The following is a 20,790-nucleotide window of genomic DNA, read 5'->3' as shown; positions in this document are numbered from 1 at the left end:
GTTGAGCAAAACTATGAGTAAATAAGTTGTCGGCATATGTTCACTACATATGTGGGAAAGACTTGGTGACCTTTTGTTCCATTTATCATGAAGCAAATTTTAAAAGGAAAGATTTCTGGTTTAATTAAAAATTAGTTTTAACCTAGAAAACAGACTTTAAAAGGTATGTTGGCTTATACACCAATGTTTGTAGCAGTGTTATTCACAGTAGCCAAATGTCCATCAACAGATGACTGGATAAGAACACGTAGTATATACATAAACAATGGAATATCATCCCGTTTTAAAAATGAATGAGATCTGATACATGCCAAAACATTGATAAAGCATCGTGCTAAGTAAAATCACCCAAACGCAAAAGAACAAATGTTGTGTTATTCCATCTTTAGAAGGTAGCTAGAATAGACAAATTCATGGAGACAGAAAGTAGGATGGAGGTTGCCAGAGAGGGGGAATGGGGAGTTATTGTTTAATGGGTACATTTCTGTTTGGGATTAAAAAAAGTTTGTAGACAGTTGTGACGGTTCCACAACAGTGAATGTACTTAATGCCACTAAATTGTGTATTTAAAAATGGTAAAAGTGGTAAATTTTATGTTATGTATATTATGCGTCTTTTACCAAAACTTTTTAAAAGAGGAAAGGTGTTAAATTGCCATTGAAGAATCTCCAGCCACATGGTCAGCAAGGAAAGGTATCACTATTCAGATAGAAGATGCTGCTTCCAAATCCCACTGCTAGTGCATACATTATTCACAGAACGCAGCTGGGGGTCCATAACATGCCTCAAGATTCTGATTTGCTGTTGAGGTACACAGTGGAAATTGTGAATACAAACTGATTGTGGCCACTTAGTGTACATCTCCTCTGCCTACTGGGCTGAAATGAAAAGTGAGTAAGAGAGGCTGCTCTCCCACACTGATTTGCATCGGCTGGCAAACAGGAAAGGCTTACACAGTTTTTTTTTTTTTACTTTAAGTGCTGGGGTACATGTGCAGGTCATGCAGGGTTGTTGCATAGGTGCATAATGTATCTGGCATTTATCCCCATGTTATCCCTCCCCAACCTTCTTACCCCCCACTGTCCCTCCCCAGCAGCCCCCAACTGTCCCCAGTGTGTGATGCTCCTCTCCCTGAGTTCACGTGTTCTCTTCGTTCAACACCCACCTATGAGTGAGAACATGTGGTGTTTGGTTTTCTGTTCTTGTGTCAATTTGCTGAGAATGATGGTTTCCAGATTAATCCAAGTCCCTACATAGGACACGAACTCATCGTTTTTTATGGCTGCATAGTATTGCATGGTGTATATGTGCCACGTTTTCTTTATCCAGTCTATCATTGATGAGCATTTGGGTTGGTTCCAGATTTTTGCTATTGTACACAGGGCTGCAATGAACATACGTGTGCATGTGTCTTTATACTAGAACGATTTGTAGTCCTTTGGATATATACCCAGTAATGGGATTGCTGGGTCAAATGGAATTTCTATTTCCAGATCCTTGAGAAATCGCCACACTGTCTTCCACAATGGTTGAACTAATTTACACTCCCACCAGCAGTGTAAAAGTGTTCCTATTTCTCCACATCCTCTCCAGCATCTGTTGTCTCCAGATTTTTTAATGATCGCCATTCTAACTGGAGTGAGATGGTATCTCAATGTGGTTTTGATTTACATTTCTCCAATGACCAGCGATAATGAGCATTTTTTCATGTGTTTGTTGGCCTCACAAATGTCTTCTTTTGAAAAATGTCTGTTCATATCCTTCACCCACTTTTGAATGGGGTTGTTTGGTTTTTTCTTGTATATTTGCTTTAGTTCTGTATAGATTCTGGATTTTAGCCCTTTGTCAGATGGGTAGACTGCAAAAATTTTTTCCCATTCTGTTGGTTGCTGGTTCACTCTAATTATGGTTTCTTGTGCAGTACAAAAGCTCTGAATTTTAACTAGATCCCATTTGTCTATTTTGGCTTTTGTTGCCATTGCTTTTAGTCATTACATGTTTTAGTCATGAAATCCTTGCCTATGCCTATGTCCTGGATGGTTTTGCCTACATTTTCTTCTAGTATTTTTATGGTGTTAGGTTTTATATTTAAATCTTTAATCCATCTGGAGCTAATTTTAGTGTAAGGTGACAGGAAGGGGTCCAGTTTCTGCTTTCTGCACATTGCTAGCCAGTTTTCCCACACCACTTATTAAAACATGGAGTCCTTTCACTTCTGCTTATTTTTGTCAGTTTTGTCAAAGATCAGATGGTTGAAGATATGTGGTATTGCTTCTGAGGCCTCTGTTCTGTTCCACTGGTCTTTGTCTCTGTTTTACTAGTGCCATGCTGTTTTGATTACTGTAGCCTTGTAGTATAGTTTGAAGTCTGGCAGTGTGATGCCTCCAGCTTTGTTCTCTTTGTTTAGGATTGTCTTGGCTATGCAGGCTTTCTTGTGATTCCATAGCAAGTTTAAAGTGATTTTTTCCAGTTCTGTGAAGAAGATCATTAGTAGCTTGATGGGGATAGCATTGAATCTATAAATTACTTTGGGCAGTATTGCCATTTTCACAATATAGATTCTTCCTAACCATGAGCATGGAATGTTTTTCCTTCTGTTTGTGTCCTCTCTTATTTCATTGAACAGTGGTTTGTAGTTCTCCTTGAAGAGGTCCTTTACATCATTTGTTAGTTGTATTCCTAGGTATTTTATTCTCTTTGTAGCAATTCTGAATGGCAGTTCCTCCTTGATTTGGTTCTCTGTCTGTTATTGGTAAATAGAAATGCTTGTGATTTCTGCACATTGATTTTGTATCCTGAGGCTTTGCTGAAGTTGCTTATCAGTTTGAGAAGATTTTGGGCTGAGACGATAGGGTCCTCTAAGTATACAACCATGTCATCTGCAAATAGAGACAGTTTGACTTCCTCCTTTCCTAATTGGATACACTTTATTTCTTTTTCTTGCCTGATCACTCTGGCTAGACCTTTCAGTACTATACTGAATAGGAGTGGTGAGAGAGGGCATCCTTGTCTAGTGCCAGATTTCAAAGGGAATGCTTCCAGTTTTTGCCCACTTGGTGTGATATTGACTGTTGGTTTGTCATAAATAGCTTTTATTATTTTGAGATATGTTCCATCAATACCTAGTTTATTGAGGGTTTTTAGCATAAAGGGCTGTTGAATTTTGTCAAGGGTCTTCTCTGCATCAATTAAGATAATCATGTGGTTTCTGTCTTTGGTTCCATTTATGTGATGAATTACGTTTATGGACTTGCATATGTTGAACCAGCCTTGAATCCCCTGGATGAAGCCTACTTGATTGTGATGAATAAGCTTTTTGAGGTACTGTTGCATTTGGTTTGCCAGTATTTTATTGTAGATTTTTTTATTGCATTTTAAGTTTTGGGATACATGTGCAGAACGTGCAAGATAGTTGCATAGGTACACACATGGCACTGTGTTTTGCTGCCTTCCTCCCCTTCACCCACATTTGGCATTTCTTCACAGGCTATCCCTCCCCAGCTCCCCCCGCCCACTGTCCCTCCCCTATTCCACCCAATAGACCTCAGTGTGTAGTACTCCCTTCCCTGTGTCCATGTGTTCTCATTTTTCCTCACCTGCCTATGAGTGAGAATATGCAGTATTTCATTTTCTGTTCTTGTGTCAGTTTGCTGAGAATGATGTTCTCCAGATTCAACCAGGTCCCTACAAAGGACATGCACTCATCATTTTTGATTGCTGCATAATATTCCATGATGTATATGTGCCACATTTTCCCAGTCCAGTCTATCATTGATGGGCATTTGGGTTGGTTCCAGGTCTTTGCTATTGTAAACAGTGCTGCAATGAGCATTCGTGTGCATGTGTCCTTATAGTAGAATAATTTATAGTCCTTTGGATATATACCCAGTAATGGGATTCCTGGGTTAAACGGAATTTCTATTTCTAAGGCCTTGAGGAATCACCACACTGTCTTCCATAATGGTTGAACTAATTTACACTCCCACCAACAGTGTAAAAGTGTTCCTATTTCTCTACATTCTCTCCAGCATCTGTTGTCTCCAGATTTTTTAATGATCACCATTCTAACTTCTGTGAGATGGTATCTCAATGTGGTTTTGATTTGCATCTCTGATCAGTGATGATGAGCATTTTTTCATATGTTTGTTGGCCTCATGTATGTCTTCTTTTGTAAAGTGTCTGTTCATATCCTTTGCCCATTTTTGAATGGGCTTGTTTGTTTTTTTTCCTGTAAATCTGCTTGAGTTCTTTGTAAATTCTGGATATCAGCCCTTTGTCAGATGGGTAAACTGAAAAAATTTTTTCCCATTCTGTTGGTTGCTGATTCACTCTAGTGACTGTTTCTTTTGCTGCGCAGAAGCTGTGGAGTTTGATTAGGTCCCATTTGTCTATTCTGGCTTTTGTTGCCAATGCTTTTGGTGTTTTGGTCATGAAGTCCTTGCCTACTCCTATGTCCTGAGTGGTTTTGCCTGGATTTTCTTCTAGGGCTTTTATGGTGCCAGATCTTATGTTTAAGTTTTTAATCCATCTGGAGTTAATTTTAGTGTAAGGTGTCAGGAAGGGGTCTAATTTCTGCTTTCTGCACATGGCTAGCCAGTTTTCCCAACACCATTTATTAAACAGGGAATTCTTTCCCCATTGCTTGTTTTTGTCAGGTTTATCAAAGATTGTATGGTTGTAGATATGTTGTGTTGCCTCCAATGCCTCTGTTCTGTTCCATTGGTCTATATCTCTGTTTTGGTACCAGTACCATGCTGTTTTAATTACTGTAGCCTTGTAGTATAGTTTGAAGTCCTGTAGTGTGATGCCCCCCGCTGTGTTCTTTTTGCTTAGAATTGACTTGGCTATGTGGGCTCTCTTTTGGTTCCATATGAAGTTCAAGGTGGGTTTTTCCAGTTCTGTGAAGAAAGTCAATGGTAGTTTGATGGGGATAGCATTGATTCTGTAAATTACTTTGGGCAGTATAGCCATTTTCACAACATTAATTCTTCCTAACCTTGAACGTAGAATGTTTCTCCATCTGTTTGTGTCCTCTTTTATTTCATTGAGCAGGGATTTGTAGTTTTCCTTGAAGAGGTCCCTGACATTCCTTGTGAGTTGTATTCCTGGGTATTTTATTCTTTTTGTAGCAATTGTGAATGGCAGTTCGTTCTTGATTTGGCTTTCTTTAAGTCTGTTATTGGTGTATAGGAATGCTTGTGATTTTTGCACATGGATTTTATATCCTGAGACTTTGCTGAAGTTGCTTGTCAGTTTCAGGAGTTTTTGGGCTGAGACGATGGGGTCTTCTAGGTATACTATCATGTCATCTGCAAACAGAGACAATTTGGCTTCCACCTTTCCTATTTGAATACCCTTTATTTCTTTTTCTTGCCTGATTGCTCTGGCTAGAACTTCCAGTACTATATTGAATAAGAGTGGTGAAAGAGGGCATCCTTGTCTAGTGCCAAATTTCAAAGGGAATGCTTCCAGTTTTTGCTCATTCAGTATGATATTGGCTGTTGGTTTGTCATAAATACCTTTTATTACTTTGAGATACGTTCCATCAATACCGAGTTTATTGAGGGTTTTTAGCATAAAGCACTGTTGAATTTTGTCAAAGGCCTTCTCTGCGTCAATTGAGATAATCATGTGGTTTTTGTTTTTGGTTCTGTTTATGTGGTGAATTACGTTTATAGACTTGCATATGTTGAACCAGCCTTGCATCCCCGGGATGAATCCTACTTGATCATGGTGGATAAGTTTTTTGATGTGCTGTTGCAATCGGCTTGCCAGTATTTTATTGAAAAATTTTGCATCTATGTTCATCATGGATATTGGCCTGAATTTTTTTTTTTCTTATTGAGTCTCTGCCAGGTTTTGGTATCAGGATGATGTTGGTCCCATAAAATGATTTGGGAAGGATTCCTTCTTTTTGGATTATTTGGAATAGTTTCAGAAGGAATGGTACCAGCTCCTCTTTGTGTGTCTGGTAGAATTCGGCTATGAACCCATCTGGACCTGGGCTCTTTTTGTGTGGTAGGCTCTTAATTGCTGTCTCAACTTCAGACCTTGTTATTGGTCTATTCATAGTTTCAGCTTCCTCCTGGTTTAGGCTTGGGAGGACACAGGTGTCCAGGAATTTATCCATTTCTTCCAGGTTTACTAGTTTATGTGCATAGAGTTGTTTGTAATATTCTCTGATGATGATTTGAATTTCTGTGGAATCTGTGGTGATTTCCCCTTTATCGTTTTTCATTTCATCTATTTGGTTGTTCTCTATTTTTTTTTAATCAGTCTGGCTAGTGGTCTGTCTATTTTGTTGATCTTTTCAAAAAACCTGCTCTTGGATTTGTTCATTTTTTTGAAGGATTTTTCGTGTCTCCATCTCCTTCAGTTCTGCTCTGATCTTAGTTATTTCTTGTCTTCTGCTAGGTTTTGAATTTTTTTTATCTTGCTCCTCTAGCTCTTTCAATTTTGATGATAGGGTATCAATTTTGGATCTCTCCACTCTTCTCATATGGGCACTTATAGCTATATATTTTCCTCTGGAGACTGCTTTAAATGTGTCCCAGAGATTCTGGTATGTTGTGTCTTCATTCTCGTTGGTTTCGAAGAACTTCTTTATTTCTGCCTTCATTTCATTGTTTATTCAGTCAACATTCAAGAGCCAGTTGTTCAGTTTCCATGAAGCTGTGCGGTTCTGAGTTAGTTTCTGAATTCTGAGTTCTAACTTGATTGCACTATGGTCTGAGAGACTGTTTGTTATGATTTCAGTTGTTTTGAATTTGCTGAGGAGTGCTTCACTTCCAATTATGTGGTCAATTTTAGAGTAGGTGTGATGTGGTGCTGAGAAGAATGTATATTCTGTGGATTTGGGGTGGAGAGTTCTGTAAATGTCTATCAGGTTTGCTTGTTCCAGGTCTGAATTCAAGCCCTATATATCGTTGTGAATTTTCTGTCTCGTTGATCTGTCTAATATTGACAGTGGAGTGTTAAAGTCTCCCACTATTATTGTGTGGGAGTCTAAGTCTCTTTGTAAGTCATTAAGAACTTGCCTTATATATCTGGGTGCTCCTGTATTGAGTCCATATATGTTTAGGATCGTTAGCTCTTCTTGTTATATCGATCCTTTTACCATTATGTAATGATTTTCTTTGTCTCTTTTGATCTTTGTTGCTTTAAAGTCTATTCTATCAGAGATGAGAATTGCAACTCCTGCTTTTTTTTGCTCTCCATTTGCTTGGTAAATCTTACTCCATCCTTTATTTTGAGCCTTTGTGTATCCTTGCATGTGAGATGGGTTTCCTGGATACAACACACTGATGGGTTTTGGTTTTTTTATCCAATTTGCCAGTCTGTGTCTTTTGATTGGTGCATTTAGCCCATTTACATTTAGGGTTAATATTGTTATGTGTGAACTTGATACTGCCATTTTGATGCTGGCTGGCCGTTTTACCCGTTAGTTGATGTAGATTCTTCATTTTGTTGATGCTCTTTAGCATTTAGTATGTTTTTGGAATGGCTGGTACTGGTTGTTCCTTTCAATGTGTAATGCCTCTTTCAGGAGCTCTTGTAAAGCAGGCCTGGTGGTGACAAAAATCTCTGAGCACCTGCTTGTTTGCAAAAGATTTTATTTTTCCTTCACTTATGAAGCTCAGTTTGGCTGGATATGAAATTCTGGGTTGATAGTTCTTTTCTTTAAGGATGTTGAATATTGGCCCCCACTCTCTTCTGGCTTGTAGGGTTTCTGCCCAGAGATCTGCTGTGAGTCTGATGAGCTTCCCTTTGTGGGTGACCCGACCTTTCTCTTTGGCTGCCCTTAGTATTTTCTCCTTCATTTCAACCCTGGTGAATCTGACGAGTATGTGCCTTGGGGTTGCTCTTCTTGAGGAATATCTTTGTGGTGTTCTCTGTATTTCCTGGACTTGAATATTGGCCTGCCTTGCTAGGTTGTGGAAATTTTCCTGGATAATATCCTGAAGAGTATTTTCCAGCTTGGATTGATTCTCTTCATCACATTCTGGTAAACCTATCAAATGTAGGTAAGGTCTCTTCTCATAGTCCCACATTTTTTGGAGACTTTGTTCATTCCTTTTTGCGTTTTTTTCTCTAATCTTGGTTACTTGTTTTATTTCATTGAGTTGATCTTCAGCTTCTCATATTCTTTCTCCTGCTTGGTCAGTTCGGCTGTTGAAACTTGTGCATGCTTCACAAAGTTCTTGTGTTGTGTTTTTCATTTCCTTCAATTCATTCATATTCCTCTCTAAGTTATTTATTCTTGTTATCATTTCCTTGAATCTTTTTTCAAATCTTTTTTCAAAGTTCTTAGTTTCTTTGCATTGATTTAGAACATGTTCTTTTAGCTCATGGAAGTTTCTCATTACCCACCTTCTGAAGTCTGATTCTGTCATTTCATCACACTCATTCTCCGTCCAGCTTTGTTCCCTTGCTGGTGAGGAGTTTTGGTCCTTTGTAGGAGGCGAGTTGTTTTGGTTTCAGGTGTTTTCCTCCTTTTTGCGCTGGTTTCTTCCCATCTTTGTGGATTTATCCACCTGTCGTCTGATTAGTTGCTGACTTTTCAATTGGGTCTCTGAGTATACGTCCAGATTGTTGATGATGAAGTATTTCTGTTACTTGGTTTTCCTTCTACCAGTCTTGCCCCTCCACTGTAGGACTGCTGAGGTCCCCTCCAGGCCCTGCTTGTCTGGGGTACACATGTAGCAGCTGTGGAACAGTGAAGGATGCTACCAGTTTTTTCTTCTGCTATCTTTGTCCCAGAATGATGCCCGCCAAATGTCATTCTGATCAGTCCTTTTTGAGGTGACTCTTTGGTGTACAGGGGTCAGGGAGCTGCTTGAGGAGACGGTCTGAACTTTATAGGAGCTCAAGTCTGAGCTGTGAGCTCCATTGTTCATTCAGGGCTGTTAGGCTGATACATTTAAGTCTGCTGCAGCAGAACTCATAAAGCCCCTTTTTTTCCTCAGATGCTCTGTCTTGGGGAGTTAGGGCTATCTTTATGAGTATCCGTTGTGCTGTCCTGCCCAGCTAGAAGGCAGTCTAGTCACTATTTGCCTGCTGAGGCTCCGCCCTGCTGGTGTGGTTCCACCCTGCTGCCATGGGCTCCGCCCTGCGGCGGAGTCTCTCTGTTATGGTGGGTTGCCTTGGCAACGGCAGGCTGCGTCAGCAATGGGAGTGTACCTCAGTAGGGGCGGATTGCCTCGGTAATGGCAGATGCCCCTCCCCCACCAAGCTGCACCATCCTGGGTTCAGCTGTGCCCGCAGTGAAACTCTCAACCTTGAGCATTTCAAAACGCTGTTTTGTTTGTCCCTGTGGGGGTGAAACCCACCGAGCCTGAACACCTGGCTCCCTGCTCAGAGTGCTTTTTTTTTTTTTTTAAGTTGAACAGTTGACTCTCTCCCAGGTGTTTCAATCGCCTGCTGATAGGGCACCAGGATCTGTGTGATTTCCCATGCAGCAACCCACTGCGCTGGCTCAAACATCGCTTCCCAGGAATCTCCTGGTCTGGCTCACTGTCCAAGTCCCATTTTATCAGATGGATATGCTAATATGCCCTCCCAAGTCTCAGATTGCCGGTTTAACAGGGCACCCAGACCAGTGTGTTTTGTGCGGTGTGGGCGGAGTGCCGCTGCACTGCGGCGCTGGCTGAAGCGACCCCGCCAGCTGAAACAGCTGCGCTGGCATCCCGTGTCTCTCCTACACCTGGGAATTTCTCCGTTCTGTCAGCAACAAAGATCCGTCTGGAAATGCAGCTTTGACTCACCCTCTGTGCCTTCACTGAGAGCTGCAATCCTGAGTTGTTCTTACGGCGCCATCTTGAATCAATCTCTGTCCTTTATTGAAGATTTTTGCGTCAATGTTCATCATGGATGTTGGCCTGAAGTTTTCTTTTTTAGTTGAGTCTCTGCCAAGTTTTGGTATCAGAATGATGTACGTCCCATAAAATGAGTTAGGGAGGATTCCCTCTTTTTGTATTGTTTTATGTCATTTCAGAAGGAGTGGGACCAGCTCCTGTTTGTATATCTGGTAGAATTTGGCTGTGAACCTGTCTGGACCTGGACTTTTTTTGGTTGGTAGGCTATTGATTGCTGCCTCTACTTCAGCCCTTGTTTTTGGTCTATTCAGGGTTTCAACTTCCTCCTGGTTTAGTCTTGGTAGAGTACAAGTGTCCAGGAATTTATCCATTTTTTCCTGGTTTACCGGTTTATGTTTGTAGTAATCTCTGATGATAGTTGGTATTTCTGTGGAATCAGTGGTGATATCCCCATATCTTTTTTTATTGAATCTATTTGATTCTTCTCTCTTTTCTTTTTTATTAGTCTGGCTAGTTGTCTGTCTATTTTGTTGATCTTTTCAAAAAAACAGCTCTTAGATTTATTGATTTTTTGAAGGGTTTTTTGTGTCTCTATCTCCCTCAGTTCGGCTCTGATCTTAGTTATTTCTTGTCTTCTGCTAGCTTTTGAGTTTTTTGATCTTCCTCCCCCAGCTCTTTCCATTTCAATGATAGGGTGTCAATCTTAGATCTTTCCTTGTTTCTTATGTGGGCATTTATTGCTATAAATTTCCCTCTTGACACTGCTTTAAAGGTGTCCCAGAGATTCTGGTAGGTCGTGTCTTCATTCTGATTGGTTTCAAAGAACATCTTTATTTATGACTTCATTTCATTGTTTATCCAGTTGACGCTCAAAAGCAAGTTGTTCAGTTTCCACGTGGTTGTGTGGGTTTGAGTGTGTTTCTTAATGCTGAGTTCTAATCTTATTGCACTGTGGTCTGATAGACTGTTTGTTATGATTTCCATTCTTTTGCATTTGCTGAGGAGTGATTTCTTTCCAATGATGTGGTCAATTTTAGAGTAAGAGAGATGTGGTGCTGAGAAAAATGTATATTCTGTGGATTTGGGGTGGAGTGTTCTGTATATGTCTATTAGGTCCTCTTGGTCCAGCTCTGCATTCAAGTCCTGGATGTACTTGTTAATTGTCTGTCTCATTGATCTGTCTAATATTGACAGTGGAGTGTTGACATCTCCCAATATTATTGTGTGGGAGTCTAAATCTCATTTTAGGTCATTAAGAACTTGCTTTATGTATCTGGGTGCTCCTGTGTTGGGTACGTATATATTTAGGATAGTTAGCTCTTCTTGTTGGATTGATCCTTTTACCATTATGTAGTATCCTTCTTTGTCTCTTTTGATCTTTATTGGTTTGAAGCCCATTTTGTGAGTGACTAGGATTGCAACCCCTGCTTTTTTTTGTTTGTTTGTTCTCCATTAGCTTGGTAAATCTTCTTCCATCCCTTTATTTTGAGTCTATGTGTGTCTTTGTATGTGAGATGGGTTTCCTGAATACAGCACACCAATGGATCCTGACTTTTTATCCAGTTTGCCAGTCTGTGTCTTTTGATTGGGACATTTGGACTGTTTATATTCAATGTTAATATTGTTATGTGTGAATTTGATCCTGCCATTTTGTTACTGGCTGGTTTTCTTGCCTGTTAGTTGACTCATTTTCTTCATTGCATTTTTGGTCTTTTCCCACTGGTTTGCTTTTTCAGTGACTGGTACTTGTTCCTTTCCATGCTTAGTGTTTCTTTTAGGAGCTCTTATAGGGCAGGTCTGGCGATGACGAAATCTCTCAGTAATTACTTGTCTGTAAAGGATTTTATTTCTCCTTCACTTAAGAAGCTTAGTTTGGCTGGATATGTGATTTTGGGTTGAAAGTTCTTTTCTTCAAGGATGTTGAATATTGGCCCCCACTCCCTTCTGGCTTGTAGGGTTCCTGCCAAGAGATCTGCTGTGAGCTTGATTGGCTCCTCTGTGGATGACCTGACCTTTCTCCCTGGCTGCCCTTAGAATTTTTTCCTTCATTTCAATCCTGGTGAATCTAACGATTATGTGCCTTGGGGTTGCTCTTCTTGAGGAATATCTTTGTGGAGCTCTCTGTATTTCTTGGATTTGAATGTTGGACTGCCTTGCTAGGCTTGGGAAGTTCTCCTGGATAATATCCTGGAGCATTTTTGCCAGCTTGGATTCATTCTCCCCATCATATTCAGGTACACTGATCAAGTGTAGACTAGGTCTTTTCACATAATCCCATATTTCTTGGAGGCTTTGTTCGTTTCTTTTCACTCTTTTTTATCTTGTCTTGCCTTATCTTCTTATTTCATTGAGTTGGTCTTCAATCTCTGAAATCCTTTCTTCTGCTTGATCAATTCAGCTATTAAAACTTGTGTTTGCTTCACATAGTTCTTGTGCTGTGTTTTTCAACTCCATCAAGTTGTTTATGTTCTTCTCTAAGCTGGTTGTTCTAGTTAGCATTTTGTCTAACCTTTTCCCAAAGTTTTTGGTTTCTTTGCATTGTGTTAGAACATATTCCTTTAGTTCAGAAAAGTTTGTTATTATCCACCTTCTGAAGCCTGTTTCTGTCATTCATCACATTCTTTCTCGGTCATGTTGTGTTCCCATGTTGTCGAGGAGTTGTAAACCCTTGAAGGAGAAGAGGTGTTCTGGTCTTTGATGGTTTCATCGTTTTTGCATTGGTTTTTTCCCATCTTGGTGGATTTTCCTGGCTGTGAATTCAGGGAACTGCTTGATGAGGCCACTTGTCTGCCTGTCAAGGCACTCCTTGGTTTTTATGGACTCCTTCAGGTTGCTAGGTAAGCTTCCTGTGTCTTTTTTGTTTATACTAGGAGATTAGGCCAGCCTCTTCTGCTGACATGGAGGTGCTGCTGGGTGATCAAGGGCAATGTCCCTTTGCTACCTAGGCTTTATGTGTTTTTTGTTAAAACCTGAGGCCTAGTCCCACTCCTTTAATGGTGGGCTATCTCCTTCCTCTACAGGGCTGGATCATTCAGGGTTCAGCTCAGACTGTGGCACTGGCTGTGCAACCCACTAGAGTTAGTGCTTCAGCCCTCTGGGGTTTGTAGGGGAGGGTAGGGACCCGCCCAGCCACACTGGCTATCTCCCATTTTTCATCTCCCTCTCTCCGGTCATGGGGGAGGGGCCAACCCAGCTGCTCTGTCTGTCCTCCCACCTTCAGCTCCCTCTTTCTCTGGTCGGGGAAGTGGGAGAAAGCTCATCCGCAGGCTCCGAATGGGTTATGGGCTTATGGATTTGCTTAGATCTGTGTGCCAATCCAGGACACCATCCTGGATTATTATTCAACTCTGCACTTATAATTCCTGGTGCTTGACTGGCAAAGATCCCCTGTTCTGTGTATTGCTGAGGCTTTGGGGGAAGCGTGGTATCTGGACCAGAGTGCCAGAGGGGAAGCCTCTGACTCACCAGTCACATGCACTTTCTGGGTGAAGTGGCACCCTTCCCTGCCATGCCTGGGCTTTGCTCACCGTCAGACCAGACCCGTTGAAATGCACCTGGTACCTCGGTTGAAGCTAGGAGATTTCTGGATTTCTGCATCTCTCTTGCTGGGTGTTGTGTGCCAGAGTTGTGTCTATTCAGCCATCTTGACTCCCCACACAGATTTTTAAACATAAGGAATGGAAATTTTTTAAATTACCATTTTTGTGAATACAAGTTGGGTATTTCAGAGATCCATTCGGAATTTGAATACTATGGATCTCTGCCTTCATATCAGGCCTGAATATCAGGATTCGTAATGATCAGATATCAGTGGCACAAGTGGCTCAATGGCTGGAAGCTTGACTTTTTCCGAAACCCAATGATTTTTCTTCATTCACCAGAAAAAGCACTTAGGAAATAACACATTGAGCTTATTAAAAATTACCATCTGAGTGCTGCAATCGGACATCAAGAAATACCTTGCAGAGCCAAATACCACCAAAGAGAGGATGCGACTCCATTAGCTGCTGTTGAGCTGGGGCACTTGCCTTCTGGTGAAACACTGAAAATAGTCTTTAGAGAGAACTCTCTCCATAATTTCTGGGTCTGTGTTTGATTTGACGAACCAGAAATATCTGTCAAAGCTTCCCAACAACCTATAATTCTGAGTTAAGATTTTCTAATTTAGACCACATAAAGAGTGGGGGTGGGGGGGAACCAGCAAGATATGGAAGCTGACAGCTCAAGCAGCTAGGCAGCCAGATATAGATTTCTTCCTGAATGACTTCCAACACGATTTCTCCTCTTACAGATGTGAAAAAAATAGTTATTCACTTATTAATTGGACTTTTACTTTTATTTAAGACATATGTTCACAGATTAAAAGGTCATGGAATTCTATAAAGATTCAGACCAAAAACCCCAGCAATTTCATTTTTCTCATCTCTTCTTTCCAGAGGCCATCACTTTTAACTTTTTTTTAAATTGCATTTTAGATTTTGGGGTACCTGTGCAGAACATGCAAGATAGTTGCATAGGTACACACGTGGCAGTGTGATTTGTTGTCTTCCTCCCCTTCACCCACATTTGGCATTTCTCCACAGGCTATCACTCCCCAGCTCCCCCTGCCCACTGTCCCTCCCCTATTCCCCCCAATAGACCCCAGTGTTTAGTACTCCCCTCCCTGTGTCCATCTGTTCTCATTGTTCATCACCCGCCTATGAGTAAGAATATGCAGTATTTCATTTTCTGTTCTTGTGTCAGTTTGCTGAGAATGATGTTCTCCAGATTCAACCATGTCCCTACAAAGGACATGAACTCATCGTTTTTGATTGCTGCATAGTATTCCATGGTGTATATGTGCCACATTTTCCCAATCCAATCTATCATCAATGGGCATTTGGGTTGGTTCCAGATTTTTGCTATTGTAAACAGTGCTGCAATGAACATTTGTGTGCATGTGTCCTTATAGTAGAACGATTTATACTCCTTTGGATATATACCCAGTAATGGGATTGCTGGGTCAAATGGAATTTCTATTTCTAGGTCCTTGAGAAATTGCCACACTGTCTTCCACAATGGTTGAACTAATTTACACTCCCACCAACAGTGTAAAAGTGTTCCTATTTCTCCACATCCTTTCCGGCATCTGTTGTCTCCAGATTTTTTAATGATCACCATTCTAACTTGCGTGAGATGGTATCTCAATGTGGTTTTGATTTGCATTTCTCTAATGACCAGTGATGATGAGCATTTTTTCATATGTTTGTTGGCCTCATGTATGTCTTCTTTTGTAAAGTGTCTGTTCATATCCTTTGCCCATTTTTGAATGGGCTTGTTTGTTTTTTTCCTGTAAATCTCTTTGAGTTCTTTGTAAATTCTGGATATCAACCCTTTGTCAGATGGGTAACCTGCAAAAATTCTTCCCATTCTGTTGGTTGCTGATTCACTCTAGTGACTGTTTCTTTTGCTGTGCAGAAGCTGTGGAGTTTGATTAGGTCCCATTTTTCTATTCTGGCTTTTGTTGCCAATGCTTTTGGTGTTTTGGTTATGAAGTCCTTGCCTACTCCTATGTCCTGAATGGTTTTGCCTGGATTCTCTTCTAGGGTTTTTATGGTGCCAGGTCTTATGTTTAAGTTTTTAATCCATCTGGAGTTAAATTTTAGTGTAAGGTGTCAGGAAGGGGTCCAGTTTCTGCTTTCTGCACATAGCTAGCCAGTTTTCCCAACACCATTTATTAAACAGGGAATCCTTTCCCCATTGCTTGTTTTTGTCAGGTTTATCAAAGATTGTATGGTTGAGATATCTTGTGTTGCCTCTGATGCCTCTGTTCTGTTCCATTGGTCTATATCTCTGTTTTGGTACCAGTACCATGCTGTTTTGATTACTGTAGCCTTGTAGTATAGTTTGAAGTTCGGTAGTGTGATGCCTCCTGCTGTGTTCTTTTTGCTTAGAATTGACTTGGCTATGTGGGCTCTCTTTTGGTTCCATATGAAGTTCAAGGTGGTTTTTTCCAGTTTTGTGAAGAAAGTCAATGGTAGCTTGATGGGGATAGCATTGAGTCTATAAATTACTTTGGGCAGTATGGCCATTTTCACGATATTGATTCTTCCTAACCATGAACATGGAATGTTTCTCCATCTGTTTGTGTCCTCTCTTATTTCGTTGAGCAGTGGTTTGTAGTTCTCCTTGAAGAGGTCCCTTACGTTACTTGTTAGTTGTATTCCTGGGTATTTTATTCTCTTTGCAGCAATTGTGAATGGCAGTTCGTTCTTGATTTGGCTCTCTTTAAGTCTGTTATTGGTGTAGAGGAATGCTGGTGATTTTTGCACATTGATTTTGTATCCTGAGACTTTGCTGAAGTTGCTTATGAGTTTCAGGAGTTTTTGGGCTGAGACGATGGGGTCTTCTAGATATACTATCATGTTGTCTGCAAATAGAGACAATTTGGCTTCCTCCTTTCCTATTTGAATACCCTTTATTTCTTTTTCTTGCCTGATTGCTCTGGCTAGAACTTCCAGTACTATATTGAATAGGAGTGGTGAGAGAGGGCATCCTTGTCTAGTGCCAGATTTCAAAGGGAATGCTTCCAGTTTTTGCCCATTCAGTATGATATTGGCTGTTCGTTTGTCATAAATAGCTTTTATTATTTTGAGATACGTTCCATCAATACCGAGTTTATTGAGGGTTTTTAGCATAAAGGGCTGTTGAATTTTGTCAAAGGCCTTCTCTGCATCAATTGAGATAATCATGTGGTTTTTGTCTTTGGTTCTGTTTATGTGGTCAATTACGTTTATAGACTTGCATATGTTGAACCAGCCTTGCATTCCCAGGATGAATCCTACTTGATCATGGTGGATAAGCATTTTGATGTGCTGTTGCAATCGGCTTGCCAATATTTTATTGAAAAATTTTGCATCTATGTTCATCATGGATATTGGCCTGAATTTTTTTTTCTTGTTGAGTCTCTGCCAGGTTTTGGTGTCAGGATGATGTTGATCTCATAAAATGATTTGGGAAGGATTCCCTTTTTTTGGATTATTTGGAATAGTTTTAGAAGGAATGGTAACAGTTCCTCTTGGTGTGTCTGGTAGAATTCGGCTGTGAACCCGTCTGGACCTGGGCTTTTTTTTGTGTGGTAGGCTCTTAATTGCTGCCTCAACTTCAGACCTTGTTATTGGTCTATTCGTAGTTTCGGCTTCCTCCTGGTTTAGGTTTGGGAGGACACAAATGTCCAGGAATTTATCCATTTCTTCCAGGTTTACTAGTTTATGTGCATAGAGTTGTTTGTAATATTCTCTGATGATGGTTTGAATTTCTGTGGAATCTGTGGTGATTTCCCCTTTATTGTTTTTATTGCATCTATTTGGTTATTCTCTCTTTTTTTTACCATGCAGTGTGCTTTGATTATATTTCCTTTTGCACAATGTTTTTGCTTTCCCTGAAGTTAATAGGATTTTTGTTTGTTTTCTCTGTGTTTTATTTATCCCTAATTTGTTCCCAAACTCTTCTCCAGATATTTAATTATTGTTTCAATTTATTTGCACACATCACATGCGTGTACATAATTTTTTTCCTATGGAAATCACTGCTAGAGTACTCCATCTTCTGTCTCATTCTGACCTAGATCTTCTCCAGGCCTGATGCAAGCTCTTTTCTAGAGATTTTTTCTTCTTCATCTTTTTTTGGATTCCTTTTGCCTCTCCCTTGGATTGCAGATGTGTTTCTCATTTGAGTGGGGCACATCCTCTAGTAACTTTCTTCTTTTTAGACAAGTCTCTCTATGTTGCCCAGGCTGTTGGCCTCAAAGTACTGGGTTCAAGTGATCCTCCTGCCTCAACCTCCCAAGTAGTTAGGATTACAGGTACACACCACCATGTCCATCTTCTAGTAACTTTATTAGAAGGGTATCTAAGAAGTAAATTTTCTGAGACTTCATATATTCTACCTTCTTCTTTGACAGTTTGGCTGGGGAAAGACTTCTGCATTAGAAATAATTTTTCTTTTAATTTTGAAGGGCCTTCTTATTGTCTTCTAACTTATTTCTAGACCTCCTATTAGTCAGACAATATACCTCCTAGTCTGATTCCCTAATTTTCAAACTTTTTATCACTTCCTATCCATTTCCGCCTTTTTGTTCCACTTTTCGTGAGATCTCCAAAACTTTATTTACAAGTCGTCCTATTAGTGTTTTACTTTTGCTATCATATTTTTGTTTTCAAAATTCCATACTGTCTTTGAAGATACTTTTTACAGCCTTCTGTTCTTGTTCTATACGTGCAGTCTCTCCTCACCTCTTGACTGTCTAAAAATATTAATACAGTTTTAGTCCTCTAACTTTTCTTCTGCTCTCTGTACTGTCTCTTTTTCTTTTCTTTTTTTCAGTTGTTTCATTGCTTTGGTTTCGGTGTTAGAAGCATCCTTCAGATTCCTGATGCCCCTTGGCTGGCTGCTCTTCTTAAAAGTGCAGCATCTTCATGGGCTATAAACCTATCTTCTGGAAATGGAATGAGGGGCAGAAGTGAAGAGGGAGGGGAGTTAATTTGCCTTTCAGTGTGTAAACTTTCCTTCATATACATTTTTCAGTGTGCAACTCTTACCCTCTTCTTCAACTCTTCAGAAAATGAGCATCCAATCCATCTCTGGAGCAGAAGAAGCAGTTTCTCAGTGAATGGATGGTATAAAGTGGCGTCTAGAAAGCCCAACTGATTTTTGTAAAAGCTTTCAAACAGTCCTTCCAGCCCTATTTCTCAGCCTTCCCCTCAAACTTCACTTTTAGGGATACTTAGTATCTGTAAGTTCCAAGCAGTTCTGGGGCTCTCCAGTATAGCTGGGCTTGCTTCAGGATATTCCCTGTTTCAGCCTGTTTTTAGCTTTCTTAGGTCTGCTCTGTCAATTGCCACTCATCAGTCTGCACTCCAGTTTCCACAAATGCTGTTAGGAGATAAGCCTCCAGCTTCCTGCAGGGTAGGGAGACCCTGGCAGACACAGAACAAGAGAATCCTTGCTCTTCACCCGCTACTGCTCTCTGCCTAACCCCAGAGCAGCAGAGGCTGCTGGCTGTCCCAGCCACACACATCCCTCGACTCCATCTATTTTTGTGGCTCTTCTTAGTTCCTCAGCCTGTGTCTTGTCTCCTTGCTTTCCCTTCTTCCGCCTTATCAACTTGGTGATGTTCTTTGCTTGTTTTTTCTTGGAACAACCGCAGCAGCTCATCCCTCCCTCCTGGAAGCAGAAGGAACGCCCTGAGTACTCTCCGTGGCACAGTTGATACTCCTTTTCTACCCTCCCTTCCAGGTACGTCTTCACTGCCATTTACACCTTTGAAGCCTCCATAAAGATACTGGCAAGAGGGTTTTGTCTAAATGAGTTCACGTACCTGCGAGACCCTTGGAACTGGCTGGATTTCAGTGTCATTACCCTGGCGTGAGTATTTCTCTATGCAGATTTGCATGTGCGAGAGGAAAGGGGACAAAATGGTGGATGGGAGGCCGGGCTAATGCATGTCTCATTGGACAGTGTGTGGAGACTCACACCATGAACTTTTGCTCCAAGAACCACTGCAGGAATGCACCGGAAGAACTGCGAGAATTCACAGATTCTTTGAAATATGTGGCACACTGCTGCAAATTCTGCAAGGCAGGTGAAAAACTGTGAGCTCCCAAAGTGTGAGGGAGGGAATCCTGCCTCTAAACACACATCTCCACTGGGGAATCTGAAAATCCAGATCACAGGAGAAGAATTCACCCTTACCTAGAACGGAAATAAATTTAGGGAGCCACACAAAATATAAAAGTAGAAGCAGGCCGGGCGTGGCGGCTCACACCTGTAATCCCAGCACTTTGGGAGGCCGAGGCGGGTGGATCACGAGGTCAAGAGATCGAGACCATCCTGGTCAACATGGTGAAACCCCGTCTCTACTAAAAATACAAAAAATTAGCTGGGCATGGTGGTGCGTGCCTGTAATCCCAGCTGCTCAGGAGGCTGAGGCGGGAGAATTGCCTGAACCCAGGAGGTGGAGGTTGTGGTGAGCCGAGATCACGCCATTGCACTCCAGCCTGGGTAACAAGAGTGAAACTCTGTCTCAAAAAAAAAAGTAGAAGCAGCAGAGAGAAGTGCATGGTGGGCACTCCCAGTCTCCAGCCTGAAATCAGGGAATCCATCCCTGACTATATCTCACAGGGGTCCTTGAGGAAGAGGAAGAGAGCCAGTGATATCAGGGAGGGGTCACAGGGTGAAAGAAGCCCCAACTAAAATTAGTAATGATTTCTACTGGGCACAGATTTTCTTGAGCAGAGTCCAGGGGTCAAATGGGAACTGCTGCAGATGTGAGTGCAGGAGCCGCTGCTAGAGAGAGTGAGCAGACGGGGAGGGGTGAGGTCCAAAAGTCATGCTTTCTTTCTCAGTGAGGAAGCTCACAGCCTGGGGCAAGGTCTGAGTGGGGCACTGCAGGAGCAAGACCAGCCTCACCAACGACATGAGAGCTAAGTGAGGCCTCTAGCTACCAACTATGCCCCACCTCCCTGGAGAGCTCTATTGCACAGTAGAAGCAGCCAAAGTTCTCTCTGGAACACAACACTATTGGCCTGAAAACCAGCTCCCCATCCCCCACTGGCCACAGCAAGCCCCACCCAAGAAGAGTCTGAGTTCAGACCTGCCTAACCCTGCCCCCACCTGATGGTATTTCCCTACCTGCCCTGGCAGTCAAACACAAAACTAGAAAGTCTTGGAAACTGTGTGGCCCTGCTCATCACCTGAGAAACTAAAATACTTACCCTGGCCAACTTAGGGTGAGCTTAGATCCCCCTACTACTCATGTGCTAGTGCTGTCTTGAAAGCATCACCTCCTGGCTGGAGGCCAACCAAACTCGGGCCATTAAAGCAACTCATGACAGAATAATCTGGATGCCAGGAAGAAGAAAACAGCAGCCAATTACACGGCCTGCAACATCCTGGCTAATAAGAGGTCTTGAGTCTGTCCATGTGACAGCCTCAC

The 20,790-nt window shown here is 41.4% G+C and overlaps 1 protein-coding gene across 1 annotated transcript in view; it reads left to right on the top strand.

Moving 5' to 3' along the window:
- SCN10A (sodium voltage-gated channel alpha subunit 10) overlaps positions 1-20,790 on the top strand; it is a 112,155-nt gene that overhangs the window by 15,180 nt on the left and 76,185 nt on the right. The window contains exon 4 of the mRNA XM_035278191.3: positions 19,092-19,220. Within this exon, the coding sequence (XP_035134082.2) occupies positions 19,092-19,220 (129 nt within the window). The remainder of the gene's footprint in view (positions 1-19,091; positions 19,221-20,790) is intronic.

This window comes from Callithrix jacchus, chromosome 17, assembly GCF_049354715.1.
Source record: "Callithrix jacchus isolate 240 chromosome 17, calJac240_pri, whole genome shotgun sequence".
Classification (NCBI taxonomy): Eukaryota; Metazoa; Chordata; class Mammalia; order Primates; family Cebidae; genus Callithrix; species Callithrix jacchus.
Note: the sequence above shows the minus strand (reverse complement) of the source record. Positions and strands in the feature narration are given on the sequence as shown.